Here is a 22,728-nt window from a genome sequence, read left to right on the forward strand (position 1 = left end):
CAGACTGGGTTTGAATCCTCCCATTTACCAACTCTGAGACCTTTGGCGAGTGATGTCGTCTTGATAGACCTCCATTTTCTCAGTTATGGAAGGGTATAATACATCTCTTAGCACATTGTTATTAAGAAAAGCAGACATTTTACTATTCTGAACTATTTAGTACAGTGTCTGGGATACCCTACAGGTTCAGTAAATGCCCATAGTGGAGCCATTTTGTGCATTACTTGAAGGTGCCATTACAATTCTCTTGCTAGAGAAAGCACAGCAGCAGAGACCCGAGACGTGACTTACTTAACACCACACAGCTAAGCAATGGTGGAACCGAAGTCCCTCAGCTGATTTCAGTGTAGATTGCTTTCCTTTCCTTTAGAGTGTAAGTACAGGTGGTGAAAAAGCCAGATGACCATCAGTGCTTTTAATGATGCTCTCCTGCGACATTCTCACAGTCGTTTTGATTTCGGTTTGTTGTTTTTCTGGTTTCGCTTTGGTTGGTTGTTTTGCTTTCCAGTGCTGACCTACTGCAGCAAGAAAAACCAGACCCAGTCCCAGCCTCAGAGCCTTGGGGTTCCCGGGCCTGCCATATTTAAGGATATTTAGGGCTCGTGGTGATGTGAGATTAATCCACAGACTACACCAAATAGTGTCACACACATTTCTTGTCTTTTTCTTGCTGGTAGAATCCAACCACTAATTCTGGAAATGGAGTCATCAGACCAAAAAAAGAAGGAGAAAGAAAAATATCAGTGGCTCTGTTACAATTTCCTTGCTTCGGACACTAGATGTCACACTAAGTCAAGCTTTAGAAGTAACTCGGCTAAGTAGGGTGTGGCAGTCTCCTTTACCTATTAAAAATAATTACAGCTTTTAGGTAAATGTAAAGCTTAACTTTGAATTTCTAGTAGAATTCAGAAAACATTTTCTTTTACTCACATACAACAAAGTTAGAGTTGTTAATCAGAAAACAGCAGCTTGCTGGCTTCTCTGATTGAATGCCTCTTGCTTATATGTGCATAGAAACTGTGCTTTATTCCCAAGGCAAAGGGATATTTCTAGAGGCAGTTTACACACTCTTGTCTGTGGTCATTTGTGAGGCTTTATTTTTCCTTTTTTGTTTTGTTTGTTTGTTTGTTTGTTTGTTTGTTTGAGACTCGTGTAGCCCAGGCTGGCATTGAACTTGTTAGGTAGCTGAGGCTGGTCTTGAACTCTGATCTTCCTACCTGCCTCTGCCTTCCAAGTGCTGGGACTACAGTCAGTCCTTTGTGTTCTGAGATGAGGAGAAGCTGTTCCTCCCAACAAAGAGACGGACGAGACTGACCTTCCTGGATGGAGAAGGTCAAAGGGGTGAGTGTAAGGCCCTGGAAAGTCAAAGAGGGGAATGTAAAGCCCTGAGTGTGGGGTTCCCAGCACCCTGGAACTAGGCAGGCCGTGCCTCCCAGCCTCCGAAGTTCATTTACTCCTTGATTTTGGCTTTCAGAAATCTATAGCTGTGAGCCCGGTGGTGGTGGCGCACACCTTTTATCCCAGCACTTGGGAGGCAGAGGCAGGCGGATCGCTGTGAGTTCGAGGCCAGCCTGGTCTACAAAGTGAGTCCAGGACAGCCAAGGCTACACAGAGAAAACCCTGTCTCGAAACCCCAAGCAAAACAAAAACAAAGCAAAAAAACAAAACAAAAAAGCACAGAAATCTATAGCTGTGAATTGTGGGTGGAGATTTGCCTGAGCAGTCTCCTTTTGGAAGATATATGTGTTTTTGTTTAGTTGGTTTTTTTAAACTACCTTAAAGAATATGAAGTCAATGACATAAATGTTTGCTGAGATTTCAGTGAAATTCCATTGCAATGCTTGGAATTCATTGGAGGCTAAGAATGAATTAATTCAAGTCAGACTGAAAGTTTATAATTAAGTCTTAGGCTTAGCAGTTTGTTTTTTCAAGTAACTCAATAATGAGTTTGAGCTGTGTTTAATTATCTGCATGAGTGTAGGCACACATTTCTATTGTAATTAAAGTTGTAAATCATGTTTCCTGAGTTTTCAGGGTTTATAGGTAACATATGATGACAAATAGTTTTCATTGGAATGAGCCAGGAAATATCATTGCCTGGTGCTGCTTTGATAAATCAGGTTATAGCTGGGAAAACAGCATTGTGTGTGTATGCATGGGTATATGTGTTTGCACGTGGGTGCACATGTGTGAGTATGTGCAGAGGCCAAGCTAAGCCTCAGGTGTCCTTCCTCAGGATGCGGCCCACCTTGCTTTATGGGACAGCATGACTCCCTTGGCCTGACATTTACTGACTCGGTTAGATTGGCTGACGGACAGGAGTCCACCCATCTCTGCCTCACCAGCTCTGAGACTACAGGCTCATGCTACCACACCCAGGTTTTTCCATGGGTTCTAGGCACTGAAGCGAGGTCCAAAATACTGCTCCTTGGGTATGGACCCCTCCGTGTCTTCCTCTGACGTGGGAGGTGGATGAACAGTTATTTGAACGGTGCTTTGTAACTCTGACTGGTTCTGCTCAGCGCTGGGGTCCTCCTCTGACTCGGCACCTTGCCCCTGGGTCTTGTGGTTAGCACTGCCTTGTGTTTGAACAACCTGAGGTCCCCAGGGATGTCCCTCCTTTCTCCTCGAGTGACAAGGCAGGTGGCAGGCACCCAGAGAGAGGCAGCACAGGCTAGAACTCCCACAGCCGTGAGGACCACAGTGGGCCACCTACACTTTGGCTCCTTCATCCCGTCTAAGAAAGGCTTAGCCCATCTTAGCACAGGATGTCAGGCTGTCTTCAGATGTCACAGAGGCAAGACACTTTTCTATCAAGTCTAGGGTTGGGTTTTGCCCAATGGGTGAGAAGGTCTGCTCTGTACTTCCCAGGGCCTCACTGAGACCCAACTATGCCAGTATCTTGAAAATAAAGGACCATCCTTTCTTGGGAATATAGGTGTTATTTGTCCGATAGAGTAAAACCAATGACCTTCAGTCTAATTTGCACTGTTAACTGCTTCCCAATTTTCCCACTGACCAGCTGTTAGCTCGAGACCTTGATGGTGCACTTTTGAGGAAAGGTAGTGGTGGGGGTTTTTTTGGTTTTTTGTTTGTTTGGTTGGTTGGTTTTTGTCCTGTTTTGCTTTGACATGAAGGCTTTATTTATTTTGTTTATTTTGTTTTGAGACAGCATCTTGTTAAGTAACTCACACTGTACTACAATGATATGTATTTCAATCTAGCCATCCTCCTGCCTCAGCCTCCTGAGTTTTGGAAATATAGGCATGTGCCACCATGTCTAGGTTCATACATAGAAACGAATTGAAGTTCCTCCGACTTCAGTTCAGCCAGTGTTAGCCGACCACCTGCAATGTGCTAGGACTCTAACACACACACAACAACAACAACAACAAAAGCAATAACAACACCAATGGCATATCAGCCATATGACACTTTAAAACGAAGGAGACAAGATAGCCTTGCCTTCTTTCAAAGACACCTGGCTTGAGTTTGGACTTTGTGTGAAAAACATCCAGTTTGAAAAGCAGAAGGTAAAAGAGGTGAGGAAACATCACAAGAAAACTGAGTCAGGAAAGGAAGGTGGCTCCTTTAAGCTCACTCAGCCTGACCTTGACCAAGATGACCTCCTCTTTGAGCCCTATCCCAGGGAATCTGAATGCCCGGCTGCTATTCAGGGTGAACCCCCACAGACCACATGGTTTCCTGAGATTACCCCAGGGGTCACAGAATGTGTGGACTGTAGTGTATCTGTGAACTTTATATTTATTTCCCTACAGGTCATGGATTAACCGCAGTCAAAGAAAAGGCAGGGGCAACCCTACGAATCCACAGCGTCAATTCCGGATCTCCGGAAGGGGCCCCAACTGATGCTGAAAATGGAATCTCAGAAAGTGAGTGGCGCGGTCACCCGCTGGTTGGGGATTTTGTTATGCTGCGTGCACAACTGCTCAGTGGGAAAGAAGCCCAAGTACAGATCAGCCAAACGCAATCTAACAGGGGTGTTCTCTCTTGCTGTGACAGATTTGACTCCGGATCAGGACCCTGCCGGAGGCCCCCACACTTCTCCTCCACCAGTGGCCGCAGGGTCAAGGGGTATGCTGTCAGCCCTCACCAACGTGGTTCAAAGCACGGTGAGTCCCCAGTGGCCGGCCCTGCCCCCGTTTCCCCTAGTGGCTCACTTCTTTTGATCTTTCCATCTCGCAACGACCCAGATACATCAGAGAAAAGGCGGCTTTGCTCCTGACTTTGGATTACAGTTTGTTATGCTTTCGGCTACAGAGTAGGTGTAACCTTGGGTCTGAAATAATAAGGGCAAGGTGAAATGCAGCCTGTGTTTAAAAGAAGAGAGTGGTTTAAAGGATCCCCCCAACCCCCCACCTCCCACCGCCCATCCCTCCAGCCCCATCTGATCTAACAGTGTCCTTTCCAGCTGCTCCAAGGACAGCCTCTGGGTGCGGGAGGGAACTCAGAGCTGGACAGCTGTTCTTCCTGGTTCATGTCTCCATTCCCTTAAAATTATGAAAGCGTCAAAATGAAATAACGTTTAAAGAAAGGAGGAATAACCCAGAGACTGACCCTGCCGTACCCCTACCTCCTAATTCCTGCTGCCCCCCTTCCCGAATCCTAAATAAATATACCCCGCAAGTCCTGTCTTCTGCTTATTTATTTATTTTTCACTTAAGTTGATTTTTAAAGGACAGACACACAACCATCTCACTCTTAAAGGGAGCTTGCTATTCACAACAAATATTGGGGTGGGGGAAAGCAGAGGTACCCCCAAGTGAGATGAGGAAGGTAGCTGGTCCTCAGAACCAGGAAGAAAAAGAGTCCGTCTATATCTAGAACAAACTAACTCTATTTTCTATAAACACGGCTCAGGTCCTTTTCACTCATTTCTCCATTTGTTATTTTAAAGAGAGATGGCTGGCCCTCACTGTGTACCAGAAAATTCCCCAGAGTCTGGCCATAAGCTGATGCCGTATCTTGCCATATTAAGGCAATTTAACAATAGAGTGCAGTGCACTATGGGAGAGGAGGGGTTGTGGATGAGCACGGGAGGCTGGGTATTCATACCTAGATGTTGGGGCAAAAGTGTGCCCGGAACAAGGAAAATGACTGTCCTGTACATGCTCCCTGAGGGCCCCTAGACTGGGCAGGAAGAGCGAGGCATACCAAGGGAGTTTTTAAGAGTCATACGGTGAGCCGAGTGTGGTGGCAAATGCCTTTAATGCCAGTAGTGGCAGGTGGAGCCCTGTGGGGTCAACCTGGTCTACAAAGCATGTCCAGGACAGCCAAGGCTACACAGAGAGACTCCGCCTGGGTGGCAGAGGAGGGGTGGCATCGTGGGTGGAGGGAGTCACACAGCAGTGTAGTTAAAGGACATCCATGAAAGTAGAGCAAGCTCTAGTGTAAAAAGTAAATTTGTGACTTCTCACCTCCCTTTTCTTTTAAATTAAAAGCTTTTTTTTTTTTTTTTTACATTACTATTGTGTAAGCCTTTGGTGAGGGGGGCACCTGCACGGTGGCACTCATGTGACAGCCAGAGGACAGCTTTGTGGAGTCAGTTCTCTCCTTCCACTTCATGTGGGTTCTGGGGGTTCTGGGGATGGAACCCCGGTCCTCAGGTTCATGCAGTAGTTGCCTTTACCCACTGAGCAGCCTTGCCAGCCCTGAGCAATCCACTCTTGAGTGCTCGACCCACGCCCTTAGTTCCCTGTCTGCGTTCTCCTGAGCCTGCTTGGCCTCCTTCCCACAGTCTCAGCCTATCTGCAGACTTGCCTTCACCCGACAAGTATATACCTACATACACACAGTTCCCACTTTTTTCCACCACTAAAGTGACAAGGCATTAGGGGGCAGTAAATCAAAGCGTGTAAAAGTATGGGCTACTGAGAAGCCCATTGTCCTCTGGGTTAGTTGCTTTTATTATCACTGCTGGGACAAAATGCCTAGCAGAAACAGGGAAGAAGGGTTATTTTGCCTATGGCTGCTTGGCCCTCCGTTCTTGGGCAGGCCATCATGGTGGTGAAAGTGTGTGCAGAGGGGGAGCTCTTTACCTTCTGGCAGCCAGGATGCAGAGAAAGAGGAAAGGGCCGGACCAGGGACCAGATATAACCCCCACTTCCTCTAACTAGGGTCTACCCTCTGAAGTTTCCAGAATTCTGCTAGCTGCAGACCAAGGATGCTCCTGAGCCGCTGGGGCTGGGGCACACTTTATAGTGACCCCATAGCATTCCTTCGAAGTGTCTGCTTTTACAAATCCGTTCCACAGCACGAGTGTTGATTGGAATGCAGATTTGAAAACGAATTCTAAAATCCAGATCAGAAATGTCTGGTAAAGTATATTCATTCAGTAAGGTTGAATGCTGCCATTACAATAATTGTAAAGGTTGAAAAGGACGTATAGAAATAAACTCGTGTAAGGTAGAAGCAGCACAGATGTAGTGGGTGGCAGTTAGAGCTGTGTTGCCGGGGTTATGTCTGGAGGGTTCGGAGCAGCATGGTTCTGTTCATCTAAGCCGCATGTGCGCATCTCAGTTGTCTTCATTTCTGTTAAGAGGAAAACAATGGCTGGCAAAGGGATCTTTCCAGAATGATACCTGGATAACAGAACAGTTTCTAAAGCTGGAAGGACAGGGAAGGCAAGCTGTCTAACGTCGTTAACGTACTAACTATAGTTGGTGCTCATCGGTTTCTGAAAGTATGCAAGAGCCATCTGAAACAGCCTGAGGGTCTGCTGTTGCTTCGGGACCCTGGATTTTTTTTTTTTTTTTAAATCATCTAAATTAGCATGAGTACTTGACATTTTAATAACCCACCCCAAATAGTTTTGTTACTTATGCTAAAATTCTTTCAAACATGACAACTGGGTCATCTGCTAATTTTATGTCTTAGATACATATCTGTCAATATGCTCAGAACTACTGACACAAATCCCTAATGTATACTGTTATTTCCCCTCAAGCATCATTTTTTAATAACACTGCACACTCAACAAATTATATAACATATGGGTTTTCTTTTTTTAGGAAACCAGGATTAAATAGATGATCAATCTCATGGTATGAAGAACGTGTGGCTTTCTATTGATTTTAATATTTGAAGAGAGCGCCAGGCATATGGGACCTACTGGCTACTGCCAAACAGTAGAAAATCTAATCTCACGTGGTTTTCTCATTTGCAGGGCAAAAGCGTCCTAACCGGAGGGCTGGATGCTTTAGAGTTCATTGGCAAGAAAACCATGAATGTCCTCGCAGAAAGTGACCCAGGGTTCAAGCGGACCAAGACACTGATGGAGACAACCGTTTCCTTGTCCCAGGTTTGAACCTTTCATGGTTTCCCTCCCTTCAGCCAGTCAAGTCAGCGCACATACATGCTCAAAGTTAGGTGGCACAGAAAGCTGAGTTTCTGACACCCTCCACTGAAGTCTTCTGGGAGACAAGCACTGTTAAAGGTGCCTTGTGTGCGCTGATGTAGTGACAAATAAGCGCTCAGGTATAGGAGTAAGCATATAGATGGAGCATATGTGTACACACACACACACACACACACATACACACACACACACACACACACACACACTACTGCCAAAGGGCAGCATTATTGATCACACCTGCATATTTTACTTGCTCCTCCATTTCTCAGCTCTTTAGCCTGTGGGTTTCTATTGCTGTGCCTCATTTATCGCCTGCGCACTGAGGTGACATCAATACCTCCTGACAACCTTGTTGTGATGATTACATGAACTAGAGCAGAGCCTTACAAAGACATGTGTGTACATACATGTATCATGTTTACTCTGGATATGAATGATGATGTTGAGGAGAATGAGACTGAACCTCAAAGACCAACAGATTTCTAGCTACTTTTGCTGTAAAACGAAGAGAGGCCTGGGTTAATGTCCCAAACCACCATATTTTGTGTATGTGTGTGTGTGTGAGACACCTTCACGGTTTTTGTCACAGCTGCAGGCTAGCTACATTTAAAGGGTTGCAGTATACATGGAAATGTGTCACCGAGCACCCACAAGGGCTAGCAAGGATTCTACATGTCGGAAGAGAGTGGGCCAAGGCGAGAGTTGTCAAAGATGACAGCCGAGTGGCAGATGTTGGCGGGTCATGGAGGGCATTTGTGAGGCTGTTAGTGAACTGGGGGAACTGCTGCAGCGTTTGGACGGATGACAGGCACTGACCTCGGCTTGGGAAGGATCACCATGGTTACCATGGTGAAAACAGAGTGGTGTAGGGAGGGCCTGGGGCAGGGAAGCCATTTGGAGTGTGAATGAGTCTTGTTCCTCCCAGAAGCAGATGGCTAGGCGGGCTGAGATGTACAGGACTTTACCAGGAGAAAGATCTATATGCAAGAAAACATGGAGGGAACTTCTAAAACCTGGGAGAACCGTTGGAGCAGGTTCATGTCAGGACCCAAGGAAGGACAACCAAAGAGGAGACTGGGTGGACATGTGCTAGACGGCCGTGCAGCTAAGGAGCGAGGCGAGGGCCACGGGGAGTCCTCTAGGTGGTGCCAGCTGATGCCAGCAGGATAAACCTGGCTCACCACTTTATAATGAATCAGAAGAGAGGAGATCTGTGGTCTTTCCCAACACAAAAAAGAGCGGAGATGAATATACCAGTTCTCACTAGACCATTACATGTTACATACATACACATATCAGGTGATCACACTGTTTTTTGTATGTGCAGTTATTATGTTTTTTTTTTTTTTTAATTAAAACATAAGAATTCTTTCTGAGTTAGGGAGATGGCTCAGTGGTTAAGAACAGGACCGGAGTTCAGTTCCCAGCATCCAGGTTTGGGCTGCTCACAACCTGTCACTCAAGCTCTGGGTGCTCTGCTGGGCTGTGTGACACCAACAGTTGTGTATAAGCACACCCCCAACACACATATGCACATAATTATAAATAAAATTAAACCTTGAATTAAAAAAAAAAAATAGAGTCTCCTGGATAAAGGCTTTCCCATCACTCAGGAACAGGCCTGCCTTGGTGTCTCTACAGCACCAAAGATGGCGGAGGAAAGTGTGGGAACTTGAGGAATCCCAGCCCCCAGAGTCTTTAGTCATGTATGCTCCCTGGAGGGGAAGGAAGATCTGCAGGATACCCTGGCGCCCTCCCCAGGAAGCAGGTGCTGTGGTCTCAGTGAGAGACAAAGGTGGGTCAGCACAGTGTGGAGGCCCCTGCGGTTAGCCTCGAGTGGCTGGCTGAGGTACAGTCAGCAAACGGAGTCAGATTTCCTGAGGAGCTAAGTGTGGGCTTTGAGGTTAAAAGGAATATCCAGGGTGGCTGTCACGGCTTCAGAGCACCTGGGGGGGGGGGGGGGGGGGGGGGGGGGGAGAAGCCACTGTTAACAGCAGGTCTCAAAAAGAAAATCTCCTACAGTGTAACCTGATACTTTAGAGGAATTCTATTAGCTAGCCTTCTGTGGCTGCGATAAAATGCCCGAGATAAATAAACAAGAGGCATGTTCGGGCTCATTATTCTGGATGCTTCGGTGCTTGGTCAGCTGGTTCTACTGCTCTGGGGCTTGTGATGAAGCGAGAGTGGTGACCACATACCTGTTCTTTTCAAGCAAAGAGAGAGAAGGGGCAAGGAGCTCGGTGTCCTGTGTCCCTGCAAAGGCATACTGCCCCGCCCCGCCCCGTGACCTAACTTCCTGTCTCTAGGCTCCACCTCCTATAGATTCCCACCACCTGCTAGTGCTGTGGGCTGGCGATCATGCCTTAAGCGTGTAGCCTTCCATGGGCACCGCAGCCCCGACTGCGGTAGAAGGAGTAGGCTGTAGAATGACTGCCTCTAGACAGCAGGGATGTTCCCACCTGCGCAGCCCTCATGTTCCCACAGGCTCTACACCAGTAGCTCAGGGAACATGACTGAACCAATGATCACTGCTTCTCTCGTTCCAAGATCTCCCCTCGCACAGTTCCCACCCCATGGTTTTCCTGTATGAAGAGGTCCTCTGTGTCAGGATCACACACACACCCCTCCAATTAAATCCATCCACGACCGTTTTCCACAGGCACAGTGAGATCAGCCGCCTAGTTAAGAGGCTTATTTCTTGAGCAGCTTTGACTTCGCTTCTCACTTTGAAGTCAGTCTCAGCCTCTCCTTATTGACCTCTCCTTCCCTTTCCATCTGATCTCTTTACTCTAGCCCAAAGTAGCGATTCAGGGAAGGAACTGGGACTGAGAAGAGCAGCCGGCTCAGTTTTATTTTGTTTATGCTTAGTTTTATTTTCCCACTCTACTAATGCCCTGAGCTCAGGGGGCAGTCGAATTTGATTGCAAGTGTTAAACCTTCCCACTAATGGTTTCACTGGGTTATTTTGAAAACCGTAAAAGTCAGAGCCTTACTAATTTAGTCTCAAAGATATAGACACGGGAGAGTTCCTCCCATGGCCTAGTGAGTTCTTGGCTAGCAACCTCAAGAACCCAAAAGGAAAATGAGGCTGCCTGTTTTGCTGGCACATAATAAACACCGGCTTCTATTCTTGGATAGATCTTCCCCCTGTGACCTTGTGGCATTGGCCAGTGTATTTATGAGGCTCTCTGCAGTTATTAAAGGACTCCATAAACTTAATGTCCTTGTAAACTTAATGAAGGAATCAAATAAAAGATGCCTAGCATCCAAGCAAGCAAGTGCAGAATGCTGCTAGCAATGGATAGACTGGTGTCCATCCTGTTGTCTTTGTGTTTAAACAGCAAAATAACTAGAAGGGTTTAAGGGGGAGGGGTCTTTTTTTTAGCATTCACAGGGCCTGGGTTTCACCTCCAATGCTGCAAATATAGATGGAAGGAGAGGAGAGGAAGGGAGGGGAGGGGAGAGAAGAAGAAAGAAAAAGGAGGGAGGGAGGGAGGGAAGGAGGGAAGGAGGGAGGGAGGGAAAGACAGAAAGAGAGAAGTTACTTTTGTGAAATTCAGGTCAGGACACACCCCTGGAGCCCAGCCCAAGCATCTATAAGCCACTTTCTACTTGGTGTCTGCTGATGATACATGTGAGTTTACATCTATTAACTCTTTTCACTGAAGATGTCTAGTGTTTCTCCCACAGAAGTTTAAAAAAAAAGAAAAAAAAAGTAATGGACCAAAATCAAACCAGCTTCTTTCTGTTTTGAAATCTACCTGGGTGCAGAATTCTCAATATGGTCACAAAGACTTGGCCTTTCCCAGGGTCAGGTCCACAAGAAACTCAGGCCACGTGGCTAACCGTGGTGCCTATGCATGGTACCTGTGTGGTACCAAATGCATGCTGGCCTCAACACTCAGTACCTGTGGCTCCTCTCAGCTCTTCTCACCCCCAGACCCCTGTACCCTAAACTTTTTCAGCCCATGGGCCTCCCTTCCTCCAACTTCTCTTTTCTGCCATTTCTATCACCCTCTCTTTTTGCTTTCTTTGTTCTCTCTCTCTTGACCGCTTCTCTTGTTTCTCTCTTAGCTTTAGGCTCTTGCTCCCCTTGGCCATCTCCCCCCCCCCCACTTCCCTCCCCCTATTTCCTTCCCCTTCCCCTCCTGTTCCCTCCTCTCTCTCCTCTCATGGCAGGGTCCGGTCTTCTGGCCATGTTTAGGCCACTGCTTCTTCTCTCTGCCCTGGATTCTTCCAGATGCCACTGGCTGAATTGTCCCTCACATCTACAATAAAAACCTTCTCTTCAACCACACCTTGGAGTTGTCATGCCCTCACTTTACACAGCTGGGGCTGGAACCTCAACCGTTTACATCCAGTGCTTTGAAAAACCTGTCAGCATAGAAAACGTGGACATTTTAAAAAGAACTAACTACACAGGGGAAGCAGAAGAAGCTGTTGTGTGCTTCATCCTGCTCCTAGGCCCATGGGTGACTTGCTTTCTTTGGCTCAACCGAAAAATGAAACATAATATGTAAACATTAATCAACAGTATCAGTGCCATTCTTTTAAAATGTTACATCATCTTTCCCCATCCTTTTCCTTCCTCCATCCCTTCCCATATACCCCTTTGCTCACTCGCTCTCAAATTCATGGCCTCTATTTTCTTAACTTGAGTATATATATATTTTTTTTTACTGTAACATATATATGCATATACATATAACTCCAAAATATATAAACACAACCTGTAGAGTCTATATAAAGTTACTTTTATGTATATATTTCCAGGACCTGTCATTTGGTATCAGATAACCTCGCTTGGGGGCGCTTTCCTGGGGAAGACTCTCGGCATTCCTTAGCTGCCTGCTGCTCTTTATGTAGGGTTGAGGCCCCATGAGCTTCACATCAGCCCCTCTGACCTTAGCACGTCTACTGGTGTCATCTTTGTTCACATCTTGTTTAGGCAGCCGTGATGATTAGACTTCATGAGGACCTGAAAACCTCCTCCTTGGGGGCTACTTGTTTTGTGTTATCAGCAGGCACCGTGCATGCTGCCAAGGAACAGGAGCAGCCCATAGTCTAACCCAACTATGACGCCTATTAACTAAGACAATGGCCAGCGTGGGGACAGGTGCAAGAGTGGCACATACACTTTGGCAGTAACCAACACCTTTTTAATTGGATCTAAGTTCCTCTCAACTACCCACCAACTAAAACTATAAATCAATTACCCACAGCTAGGGAGCTCATGGGTCATAGAGGAGAAACTGTGACCACCTACTTACAAAGAATCGTTTTTCAGAAGTTCCAAAGTGACGAAAGTGATTTTTCACGTACTATCTGTCCTCCCCATCACCTCCGTGTCTTGCCCAGGAAGACGACATGGAGAGATCTGTCTAGCATGTGACTGTTGTGTCTCTGCAGATGTTGAGAGAGGCCAAGGAGAAGGAGAAGCAGAGGCTGGCGCAGCAGCTCACGGTCGAGAGAACTGCACACTACGGGATGCTGTTTGATGAATATCAAGGTTTGTCACACCTGGAAGCCCTGGAAATTCTGTCCAATGAGAGTGAGAGCAAGGTACGTTCGCAGGGGTCATTTGGATGGCATTGTTTGGTGATATGTTTTCCTTGCAGTTTCCTCTCCACCCAGCCCAGAAGGGTCAGCAAATCAAGAGTCCCCACGACCCCCACCCCCAAAGCAGAAAAGGCTGCTCTAAAATGTGCCTGCCAGGCCCTCTCCCTCCTTTTGGCAATCTCATTTCCAAATCAGAGATCCCTCACCAGCCTGTGCCTTTATTTCTACCCAGTGAAAAGAGAGTGGCTGGTGTTTCTGTTAAACTGTGGGCATTGAGGGCATATTATTTTATGAGTTACAGCTTTACTTACTTGACCACCTTTATCAGACGATCTGACAATATCAGAAGAAAAGACAAAACCATTCTTCTGAGAACTGTTTGGAAATATTCCCATTTAGAAACCTGTGAAACCCAGATTTTCAAACAAATGACCCTGTAGAGTCACGCGACCACCATGTGACCCCAGGAAACCAAAACAAACTGCTGTGGGTTGGAGGCAGAGCTAGCCTACATTGGAGCCTGCCTCAGAAAAAGACCAAATGGGTAGCAAGATGGCTCAGCAGGTCAAGAAAGGCACATGCTGTCACGCCTGGCTACCTGGGTTCAGTCTCCAGGCCGTACAAGGTGGAAAGAACAAATTCACTCCTGTATGGTATCCTCTGACCTGCATGTATGCACACACAAATACAATTTATAAAAAATTAAACCATTAAAAAAAACCAAGCAAGCAAACAAAACACTGTTGAAGGATAGTTATTTAAAAGATGACACAAAAAGGCAAAAATCATGACTCTTACACTGGTAAAAAATGAGCACCTAGTAAAGATGTTATTGAGTTCATTAATTAAATGAGGAAACCAAGCAGGTGTTATCACCAGCTGTAAAGAAAACCAGAGAAAGAACATTGGCTCATTGTTGAAAGAGACAAAAGCTTGGCACCAGTGGGGCATACTGCCTTCCGCCTACACCACTCATCTGAGCATCTGCAGAGAGTGGCTTTGTAGTGCCATCAGCCACCCACAATTTGCACAGTAGTAAAACTGCTCCCCTACGTTTGGAATCCCATAATCCGGTAAAGAATGCAATTTCCCACCAAAGCACAAAATTCTCCCCTTGGAAGCTGAGTCAGGAATCAGCCTTCATGTGATTATAAATCAATATGATGCTGCGGAGTTTTGGATTCCTCTTGCTGCAAGCTGCTTGAAAGGACAGTGGTGATAAGACGAGCCTCATAGCATTTCCAAAGGGATTCAGTGAAATAGCCCATGTAAGAGCTCATAGCAGCATGCCTGGTACAAACTAGGGGCTCAGTAAAGCTAGCTGCTGTTTTGTGCATCCATGTGTGTAAGTAACATAATGTTGATGACACAGTATTTTATATGCATTATGTTGTGGATGTCTATTGTTGTTGTTGTTGTTATTATACATTATATTACATATTATGTTACAGTAGGAGAATGGCCCCCTATCCTGACAGTATAGAGAGATTGCATTCTGGTCAGTTCCATCACAGACCTCAGCTGCAAAATAGCCTTTAGCTTCCTCACTCAATCCCCCTGCCTCAGCCTCTCAAGTCCTGAGATTACAGGCATGAGCTACATAAGGTCCCATGCATGAAGAGTTGGTCCTGGTGTTTGAGGCACATAGCAATAGAGCACCACAGGGTGGAGCGACAGCGCTGACTCGGGCCCAGGAAGGAGAAGAGAAGAGGACTAGAGCAAGCTCTCACAACCCCTCCAAAGGCAGGTCTCCAGTGACCTGACACCTCTCCATGTCCCCACCCCCAACTCTTCTACCACCTTCCAGTAGCTCCAAACTGGGAGCCAAGCCTTTAACACAGGGACCTTTGGGGAGCAACCTGGAGGGGGCCTAAATCTTCTCTTTGTACATTGTCTCCACAAGCTTTGCTTTCTTTCTCTAGCCTGGACATTTCTGTGGCATTCAGGGAGGGACACAGCACTTTTAGGAACTGGTTGATGATAACTCCTGGGGGCTGTCATAAGCACTCCTACAAAATCTATGTGAAAACCAGCAGACATCATTTTTCGTTCCTGTAACAGCCCAGAGTGGGGTGCCTAGTCAGCGGAGAGCTTCCTGTACACAGGCCCCCAACAAGAGTATAAGTGGAAACCCTCATTGAGATCTTTAAGCACAGCTAAGGACATACAATTGCTACCACAGAGATCTATTTATAGCTCACTGAGTGGATAATGGAAATGCACAGCTTTTTCAAAATTGCTGAAAGTATAACTGTGAAACAGTCTTGCCACAAAAATGGTGTAAGGCCCTGTATTATTCATAGATAAATTCATTGGCATGATACACTCATTCCCCAGTGCGTGTACACGTCAGATCACTACATTGCATCCCATAGATAGAAGTAATCATTTGTTCATTAAAAATTAAGATGGGCCTGGTGGCATAGGTATTGAGGAGACTGAGGCAAAAGGATTTCAAGTTCAAGGCTTGTCTGGGTTACAAAGTAAAGTCAAGGCCAGCTTTGACAACCTAAAAACTCTGGATAAAAGATGAATAGAAAGAATAAAGAAATACCTGAGGATAAATCTTCAGGAGTGGACCATGCATAAGGTCCTGGGTTCAGTCCCCAGCACTGAAAATATATTATTTAAAATCAGTTTGAACTTAAAAGCAATGGCCATCAAGACGGCACATTGGGTAAAGGCACTTGGCACTAAGTCCAATGACCTGAGTGTGATCCTTGGAACCCACGCGGCGGAGGAAGAAGATCTGTGCCCTCCGCACGCGATGTGTGTTCCCAAAGGGCTGCAGGCCTCTGCATCTACGGGTTCCGAGTTCAATTCTCCATCATCTCAAAAATAGACAACAGGAAAAAAAAACCTCACAGGATGACTTGCTACAATTTAGTGCTCAATAAATATATCTTATGAAATATTCAGGACACATATGCATACTAAGAAAACATTTATTGTGGGTCTGAAACACAAATTGAACTAAGCCGCCTGTGTTTACCTGGCAACCTTGCAGGTACTGATACTTAAAAGTTAAAGAGCTTTCAAAACAAACCATTGAAGACATCAGTTCTATCTTTCTCCCTTGGCAAATTTTCATCCTGACCTGGAAGGCTGGGTTCCCCTCTTGGAATGTCCAGTCTCCCTGAATTCCTACCCCATCCTCCAGTCTGCCCCTTCAGTCTCCAGCTGTCTTTTACCTCAGACTGCTGTGCACAGGCAAGCAAGACACCTCTGTCCCAGCTCCACCCACACCTGCTTGCAGGCAACTACCTCAAGTCATCTCCCTCTAGGTCCATACTTGCCTCAGCACGGCTTGGGAAAGAGGTCCACCCAGTAACCTGGAGAGTGTTCTAGAAAGGGAAACATCCCATGTGTCCTGTACACACCTCCATGTCCAAGTCTAAAAGAAGTACTGAATGGCACCATCGTCTAGTGCCTGTGGTCTTCCGAGTCCCGTCAGCCCAAGGAAGTAGAGAGGACTCCCCATTTGAAAGCTGTGGACAAGAGCGGCCACTCATTATGTCCACAGATACTTCATTGGCTGAAACTCAGGCACCACAAGGGAAGGGAAAGGAAGTACTGGTGCTGGAGAGATGGCTTAGTGGCTTAAAGTGCCCGTTACCCAATCATGAGGACTGGAGTGCAGACCCTAGCACCCGTGTAACAACATAGCAGTCCGTACACACATCATGACATGTACACCCACACCACACCATCAGCAGCACACATACAATAATAAATAGATAAATAATTAAATAAATAAAGAGGAGTTATTATCAATAATGTTGGATCAGATTGAGTCTAAGATTTGGCAGTGACATACATCAATTTGTTTTTTTACACTCAGTTGCTTTTTTTTTTTTTTTTTTTTTTTTTTTAATGTAAAAGGGGTATAAGATACCCTGTGTACTCTCCTGTGACCTGGCCAATACTCTACCTAGTGCCGAGCAGTCAGCACTCCTCTAGTGTTGAAGAATGCATGATTAATTATTGCTAGTCCTTGAATCTGACTACAGTTCTCTGCACGCCACTGTGGCAGAACGGAGAAAGAGGGAGAAACAGGAATACACAGGTGAAATAAAGGCGCTCAGAAGGCCAAAGCCAGAAGGATCAGCTAGCAGCCGTAGGGCACATGTGCGGCTACCTGCTGAGCCATGTGGCTGATGGATCTTATGTTGGTGTCCTGCCCAGCTTCCTCCCAGAGCCTCAGGCAGGCATACTGCACCCAGTGATGTGCATAAACACTCAGGGGGATGGAGTCTGTCTGCCTGGATGCCCTGCCTGGCTCCTGTGGATTCACTACCACATGAACATTGAAACCTATCCCAAGGAGGATGAGCTCCTCTGCTGATACTCTCTTCAGAGCAAGACTTGACTTGCAGAATGAAAAAAAAAACCAAAAAACAAAAACTTACGGCTTTATTAGTCTCATCTTATTTCTACTATGTTATTCCATGACCTCTGACCAATTTGGAAATTTAAATTAATCTCCTGAGGGTGGTTGGCCCTCTATACATGTTTTGAAGTGTACACAGAGGTTACTATCAAAAGAGAGACCCCAACAATGAGGACGGTGAGGTCAGTCCAAGCAGAGCCTCCTCTCCCAAGCTCTTCCTGCATAGTCCCTCACCTCCCCAAGCTTGAGTGACTGTCCCCTCTTTGGTGTCCCCGTTGTGCCCTTTCTGTGCCTCCATTATGGCTAATACTAGCTAGCTTGGGCTTCTTTCCTTTACACCAGTACTTCTCAACCTTCTTAATGCTATGGCCCTTTAATACAGTTCCTCGTGTTGTGGTGACCACTCCCCCCAAGCCATAAAATTATTTCATTGTACTTCATAACTAATTTTGCTACTGTTACAAATCATAATGTAAATATCTGATATGTGACACACAGACACCCCTCCACAGGGTGTTGTGATCCACAGGTCGAGAACCACTGCTCTAGACAATGAGGTCAGAAAAGGGAATTGCATGTCGAACACTTTTGTAAACTCAGTGTAAGCCATGCTTAATAAGTATATATGTAGACATATATATGCATATATATACACACACACACACACGTGTTAGATCTTTCATCTATTGAGCACCACAGTAAGTGTTGTAAGTCAGCTCATTTGCTCTAATGACCAACATGACCTTATAAGTTGGATGTAAGCAGCTCCCATTTCATAGACAAAGCCAAGGCATAGGACTATACATCACACAATGTCCACGGTCAGTCAGTGAGGAACTGACATTTGAGCTGCATGGAGGCCAAAGTATTGTTTTTTTGGTTTTTTGGTTTTTTTTCTTCTTTTTTTTTTTTTATTAATTTATTCTTGTTACATCTCAATGTTTATCCCATCCCTTGTATCCTCCCATTCCTCCCCCCCATTTTTCCATTATTCCCCTCCCCTATGACTGTTCCTGAGGGGGATTACGTCCCCCTATATATTCTCATAGGGTATCAAGTCTCTTCTTGGCTACTTGCTGTCCTTCCTCTGAGTGCCACCAGGTCTCCCCCTCCAGGGGACATGGTCAAATGTGAGGCACCAGAGTACGTGAGAAAGTTGTATCACACTCTCCACTCAACTGTGGAGAATATTCTGACCATTGGCTAGATCTGGGAAGGGGTTTAAAGTTTACCTCCTGTATTGTCCTTGGCTGGTGCCTTAGTTTGAGCGGCGCCCAAATCTGCCTATCATATTGTTCTACTTGTAGATTTCTAGGACCCTCTGGATCCTTTTATTTTGCTGTTCTCCCATGCGTCTCTCATTTAGAGTCCCAATAGGATGCCTTCCCCTCTGTCCCAGTTTCCTGGTAAGTGAAGGCTTTTGTGGGACATGCCCCTTGGGCTAGTATGCAGATATAAGTGAGTATATACCATTTGATTCTTTCTGCTTCTGGGTTAACTCACTCATTATGATCATTTCTAGCTCAATCCATTTATCCACAAATTTCGGGAATTCCTTGTTTTTAATAGCTGAGTAGTGTTCCATAGTGTATATGTACCACAGTTTCTTTATCCACTCTTCTACTGAGGGACACTTAGGCTGTTTCCATGTTCTGGCTATTATGAATAAGGCTGCTATGAACATGGTTGAGCAAATTTTCTTGTTGTGTGCTGGAGTGTCTCCAAAGTATTGTTTTAGCCACTGTAATAAACAGGCCGCTGCCACCATTGCTGACCTGAGCCATTTGCTTCACGTTCGCTGTTTACCAAACAAAAGATCACAGGCGAGTGCGGATCCTGCTTTAAGAACAAGACAATCAGTCCCGCGTGATGGCTCGAGCTGAGGCAAGAAGAGCTCAAGTTCAAGACCAGACGAGACTCTATAATCAGCTCAAGGCCAGTCTGAACTACATACTGAGATGTAACAGCAGCAGCAGTAATGACAGAAGGAGAGGACTAGGCTTGGGGCACCCACGTTGTGCCTGGGCAGTAGAGCCTGCCCCCTCTTACCTCCCACACTACCGCTCACTCACTTGGGTCTTGACAGCTGTATGTGAATGCTGCTCATGAGACATGATGACAGCTGAACTGACCTATTTCTTTCTTCCTTATTTTTTCAGGTTCAGTCATTTTTAGCATCACTCGAAGGAGAGAAACTGGAACTCTTGAAAAGTGACCTGATTTCTATCAAAGACATCTTCGTAGCCAAAGAATCAGAGAACGAAGAAAACCCAGACGAACAAGGTAAAGAAAAACAACCAACAGCAAGGTAAATCAGTGGTGCAGGCCTTAGGACACAGCTGCTGAGAAACAGGTGTTAGAACAGCATGGGATTTATTTAATCCAGCTATTCCTCCTAGTGCTTCCAGAATGCCCTGTGCAGCTGTGGTCACAGGGAAGTATAGCCCTCTCTTTACTGAGCAGGAACCCCATCCTTCCTCTGTGTCCAGCAAAGTCCCTGTCACATCACCAGCACAAATAAATGCAAAAAGTCCAATGGACAGCATAGTATGCTGGGCCTGCATGACCACGATATAGGTGACGCCTTCTAATTCCATGTGTGGAGTGCTGCTTAATGCGACTGATGACCATGGTGTGCAAGTCTTGCAATGGGTTTCTTTGCATAACTTTATTATTCCTTTCAGTTTTTGTCTGTAGGAGTTGTGTATTTGCAAGTGTCCCACACACCATCTGAACAGTACAGTTCTTGGTGTGGGAGGCTGGTAGCTTAGCAGCACTGTGCTTGCCTCGCTATCTGAAATCCTGACGTCAATCCCCAGCACCACACACAAAGCACGGTTCTGACTGTGTTTCAAGTTGAAGGTCACGGAGTGAGGAATACACATCCCAACTAACATCTCAGGCTTTCCCCCTTGTCTTAGTTACTTTTCTATTGCTGTGAAAGGACGCCATGACTAAGGCAACTTATAAAAGAATGCATTTAATTATTTTTTTCCGAGAGACCCTTATAGTGGGACCATGGAGACAAGCAGATGGGTGTGGTAGAGGAGAAGTAGCTGAGAGAGAGAGAGAGAGAGAGAGAGAGAGAGAGAGAGAGAGAGAGAGAGAGAGAGAGAGAGAAAGTCTGGTTGGACCTAGCATGGGCTTTTGAAACCTCAAAGCCACCTCCCAGTGACACACCTCCTCCAACAAGGCCACACCTCTTAACCCTTCCTAAACAGTTCCATCAACTGGAGACAGCATTCAAATATCTGAGCCTGTGGGGGCCATTCTTATTCAAACCACCACACCTCTCAGAAGTGACCGGAACCCAAAGGAGTCCAGAGCCTATTTAAGAGAAGCAAGGCTTCTTTTATGACCGGCAAAGATGTTCTCAAAGTTGGCCATGCCCAGTGACAACATTGGGTCATCCTTTTGGGGCTGGACTAGAGTCAAGCATTTGCTGTGTCTGTGCAGGGTACCTTCCTACAGATGGTGGTAATGGGCACCACGCCACAGGTGCTTCCTGTAGCTTGTACCAACGGTCAGAGCAACTGCAGACACAAGGCTGGCTGCTTCTAGTACCGGCAGAAAGGCCCACTGGAAACCTTCTCACCAGGTTCCTCAACAGGTTACATGACCCCGCTGAACATGGTGTCTTCACCACATCCTGGTGACAATGCTGCCTATTCCAGGACCCATAGCCAGACTCAGATTAAATACATATGTAAAAACATACATTACGGATCTCGGCATACAGAACTGCTCAAATACGTTACCTGAGTATTTTGTTATCTAGTGTGTCAACACAAAAGTCAGGGAGGTTGGAAAGATGGAGTAAGCGGCACCTTTTATTTGTTATTGTACCTGTCATTTCCTCCCCACACAGAGTAGTGATAATAAGCATTCGTACTGTCACCGTCAAGTCGCAGAAGCATTGTGTTCCCAGGTGCGTTATAAACCTTTAATCAAAGCTGAGACTCAAGCGCTCGTGTGCCTGAGCCCTGAGGCTCGGGGCAAATTATTCGGTGCATTCGTAAACTTGTTTAATCACTGTTTCCCCCTTTCACCCCACATCCCAATCTTTTGTGCCTTCACCTTAATGAGATTTATGCTCGTTGCATCAAAAGAAAAGAATCAATTATACTGAAACATGGAAAGGAACCAATATCAAAGAGCTGGCTGGGGATAATCTTTTTTTTTTTTTTTTAACATCTATATGTTCTTACAAAAGTCACCAAAAATGGTAACCTTGTCGTTTTTCCCGAACGAAGAAACTATAATACTAGCTGTCAGATGAGATGCAACTCACACTGGAGACCCAAGAGAAACCTAGAGATGCCCCTGTTTAGCCCGAACCGTCGCTCCAATCAGGCTATTCTTTAAGCTCTTGATACTCAAGTTAGATCGTGGTCCTACTGGGTGTGTCACACAGAAAGGGCTTTGTAAAAGGACCCCAAAGCTAGAAATATGGCTCAGCCAATAAAGTGCTTGCCTTCCAAGTGTAAGAACCTGGGCTTGGGTCCCCAGAACCCGTACAAAAGCCAGATTACATCCTCCTGTCATCTCAGCTGTGGAGAGATGGGAGGGAGAGGCAGCCTTGTGGGCCAGCTAGCCTGGCCTCGGGCCTCTTGATTGAAGTTCCTGGCCAATGAGAGACCCAATATGTGAAAGGGCCTGAACCAATGTGGTCCAGACACATGCTATGCATGCACATAACCACACCCACAGATGCATCTACACACACACACACACACACACACACACACACATACTCACTCACAGAAACTCCACATTTTCCCAAACGTCAGAGACATTGTTGCAAATGCAAAGTGAAATACTATTACATTGCTCATCTGTGCTGTTTCTTGGAAAGGAAACTGGGTTCTGTGCTGCCAAACAGTGTTGCCACAGGCGATGTGATATGTCCTGCTTTAAATATAGAGCCGCATTCATAAACTGAGGACTTTGGATTTTACACACACACACACAGATACACACACACAGACACACAGACACACACACACACATACACACAGTGCTGAAGATCATATTTTAAGAAAAAAATGATAAATTTGAGGGCTAGAAGGGGAAAATGGTAAATTTGTCTCTTCCCCCCCGCCGCGTGACAAAAGCCTATTATCTCCAGTAATGGATCTATTTTCCCCAAAGAGCATCTCTAGATGATCAAAACACTATTAATTTTCATTAACCTAATTTAATAAATAAATGTCATTCAGACACTTAATGAGGCACTGGGAGAAAAGAATAGAGGTGTTGTTAAATCGAACCCACCACAATGGAGTGTGACAGCTCCCTGAAGACAAAGGGGTTACCTACCCGCAAAAGAAAGTCAGGAAGAAGGGAATCTTAGCAGTGGGACATGAAGGGGAAAAAATCCGAAAGTAATATTCTAACAGAA

The 22,728-nt window shown here is 45.8% G+C and overlaps 1 protein-coding gene across 1 annotated transcript in view; it reads left to right on the forward strand.

Annotated features, from left to right (window-relative positions):
- Positions 1-22,728, forward strand: part of Fam114a1 (family with sequence similarity 114 member A1) — a 68,238-nt gene that overhangs the window by 27,107 nt on the left and 18,403 nt on the right. The window contains exons 4-8 of the mRNA XM_051164770.1: positions 3,780-3,893; positions 4,024-4,133; positions 7,187-7,321; positions 12,788-12,940; positions 19,487-19,610. Of these exons, the coding sequence (XP_051020727.1) occupies positions 3,780-3,893; positions 4,024-4,133; positions 7,187-7,321; positions 12,788-12,940; positions 19,487-19,610 (636 nt within the window). The remainder of the gene's footprint in view (positions 1-3,779; positions 3,894-4,023; positions 4,134-7,186; positions 7,322-12,787; positions 12,941-19,486; positions 19,611-22,728) is intronic.

Source organism: Acomys russatus, chromosome 22 (assembly GCF_903995435.1).
Source record: "Acomys russatus chromosome 22, mAcoRus1.1, whole genome shotgun sequence".
Lineage (NCBI taxonomy): Eukaryota > Metazoa > Chordata > Mammalia > Rodentia > Muridae > Acomys > Acomys russatus.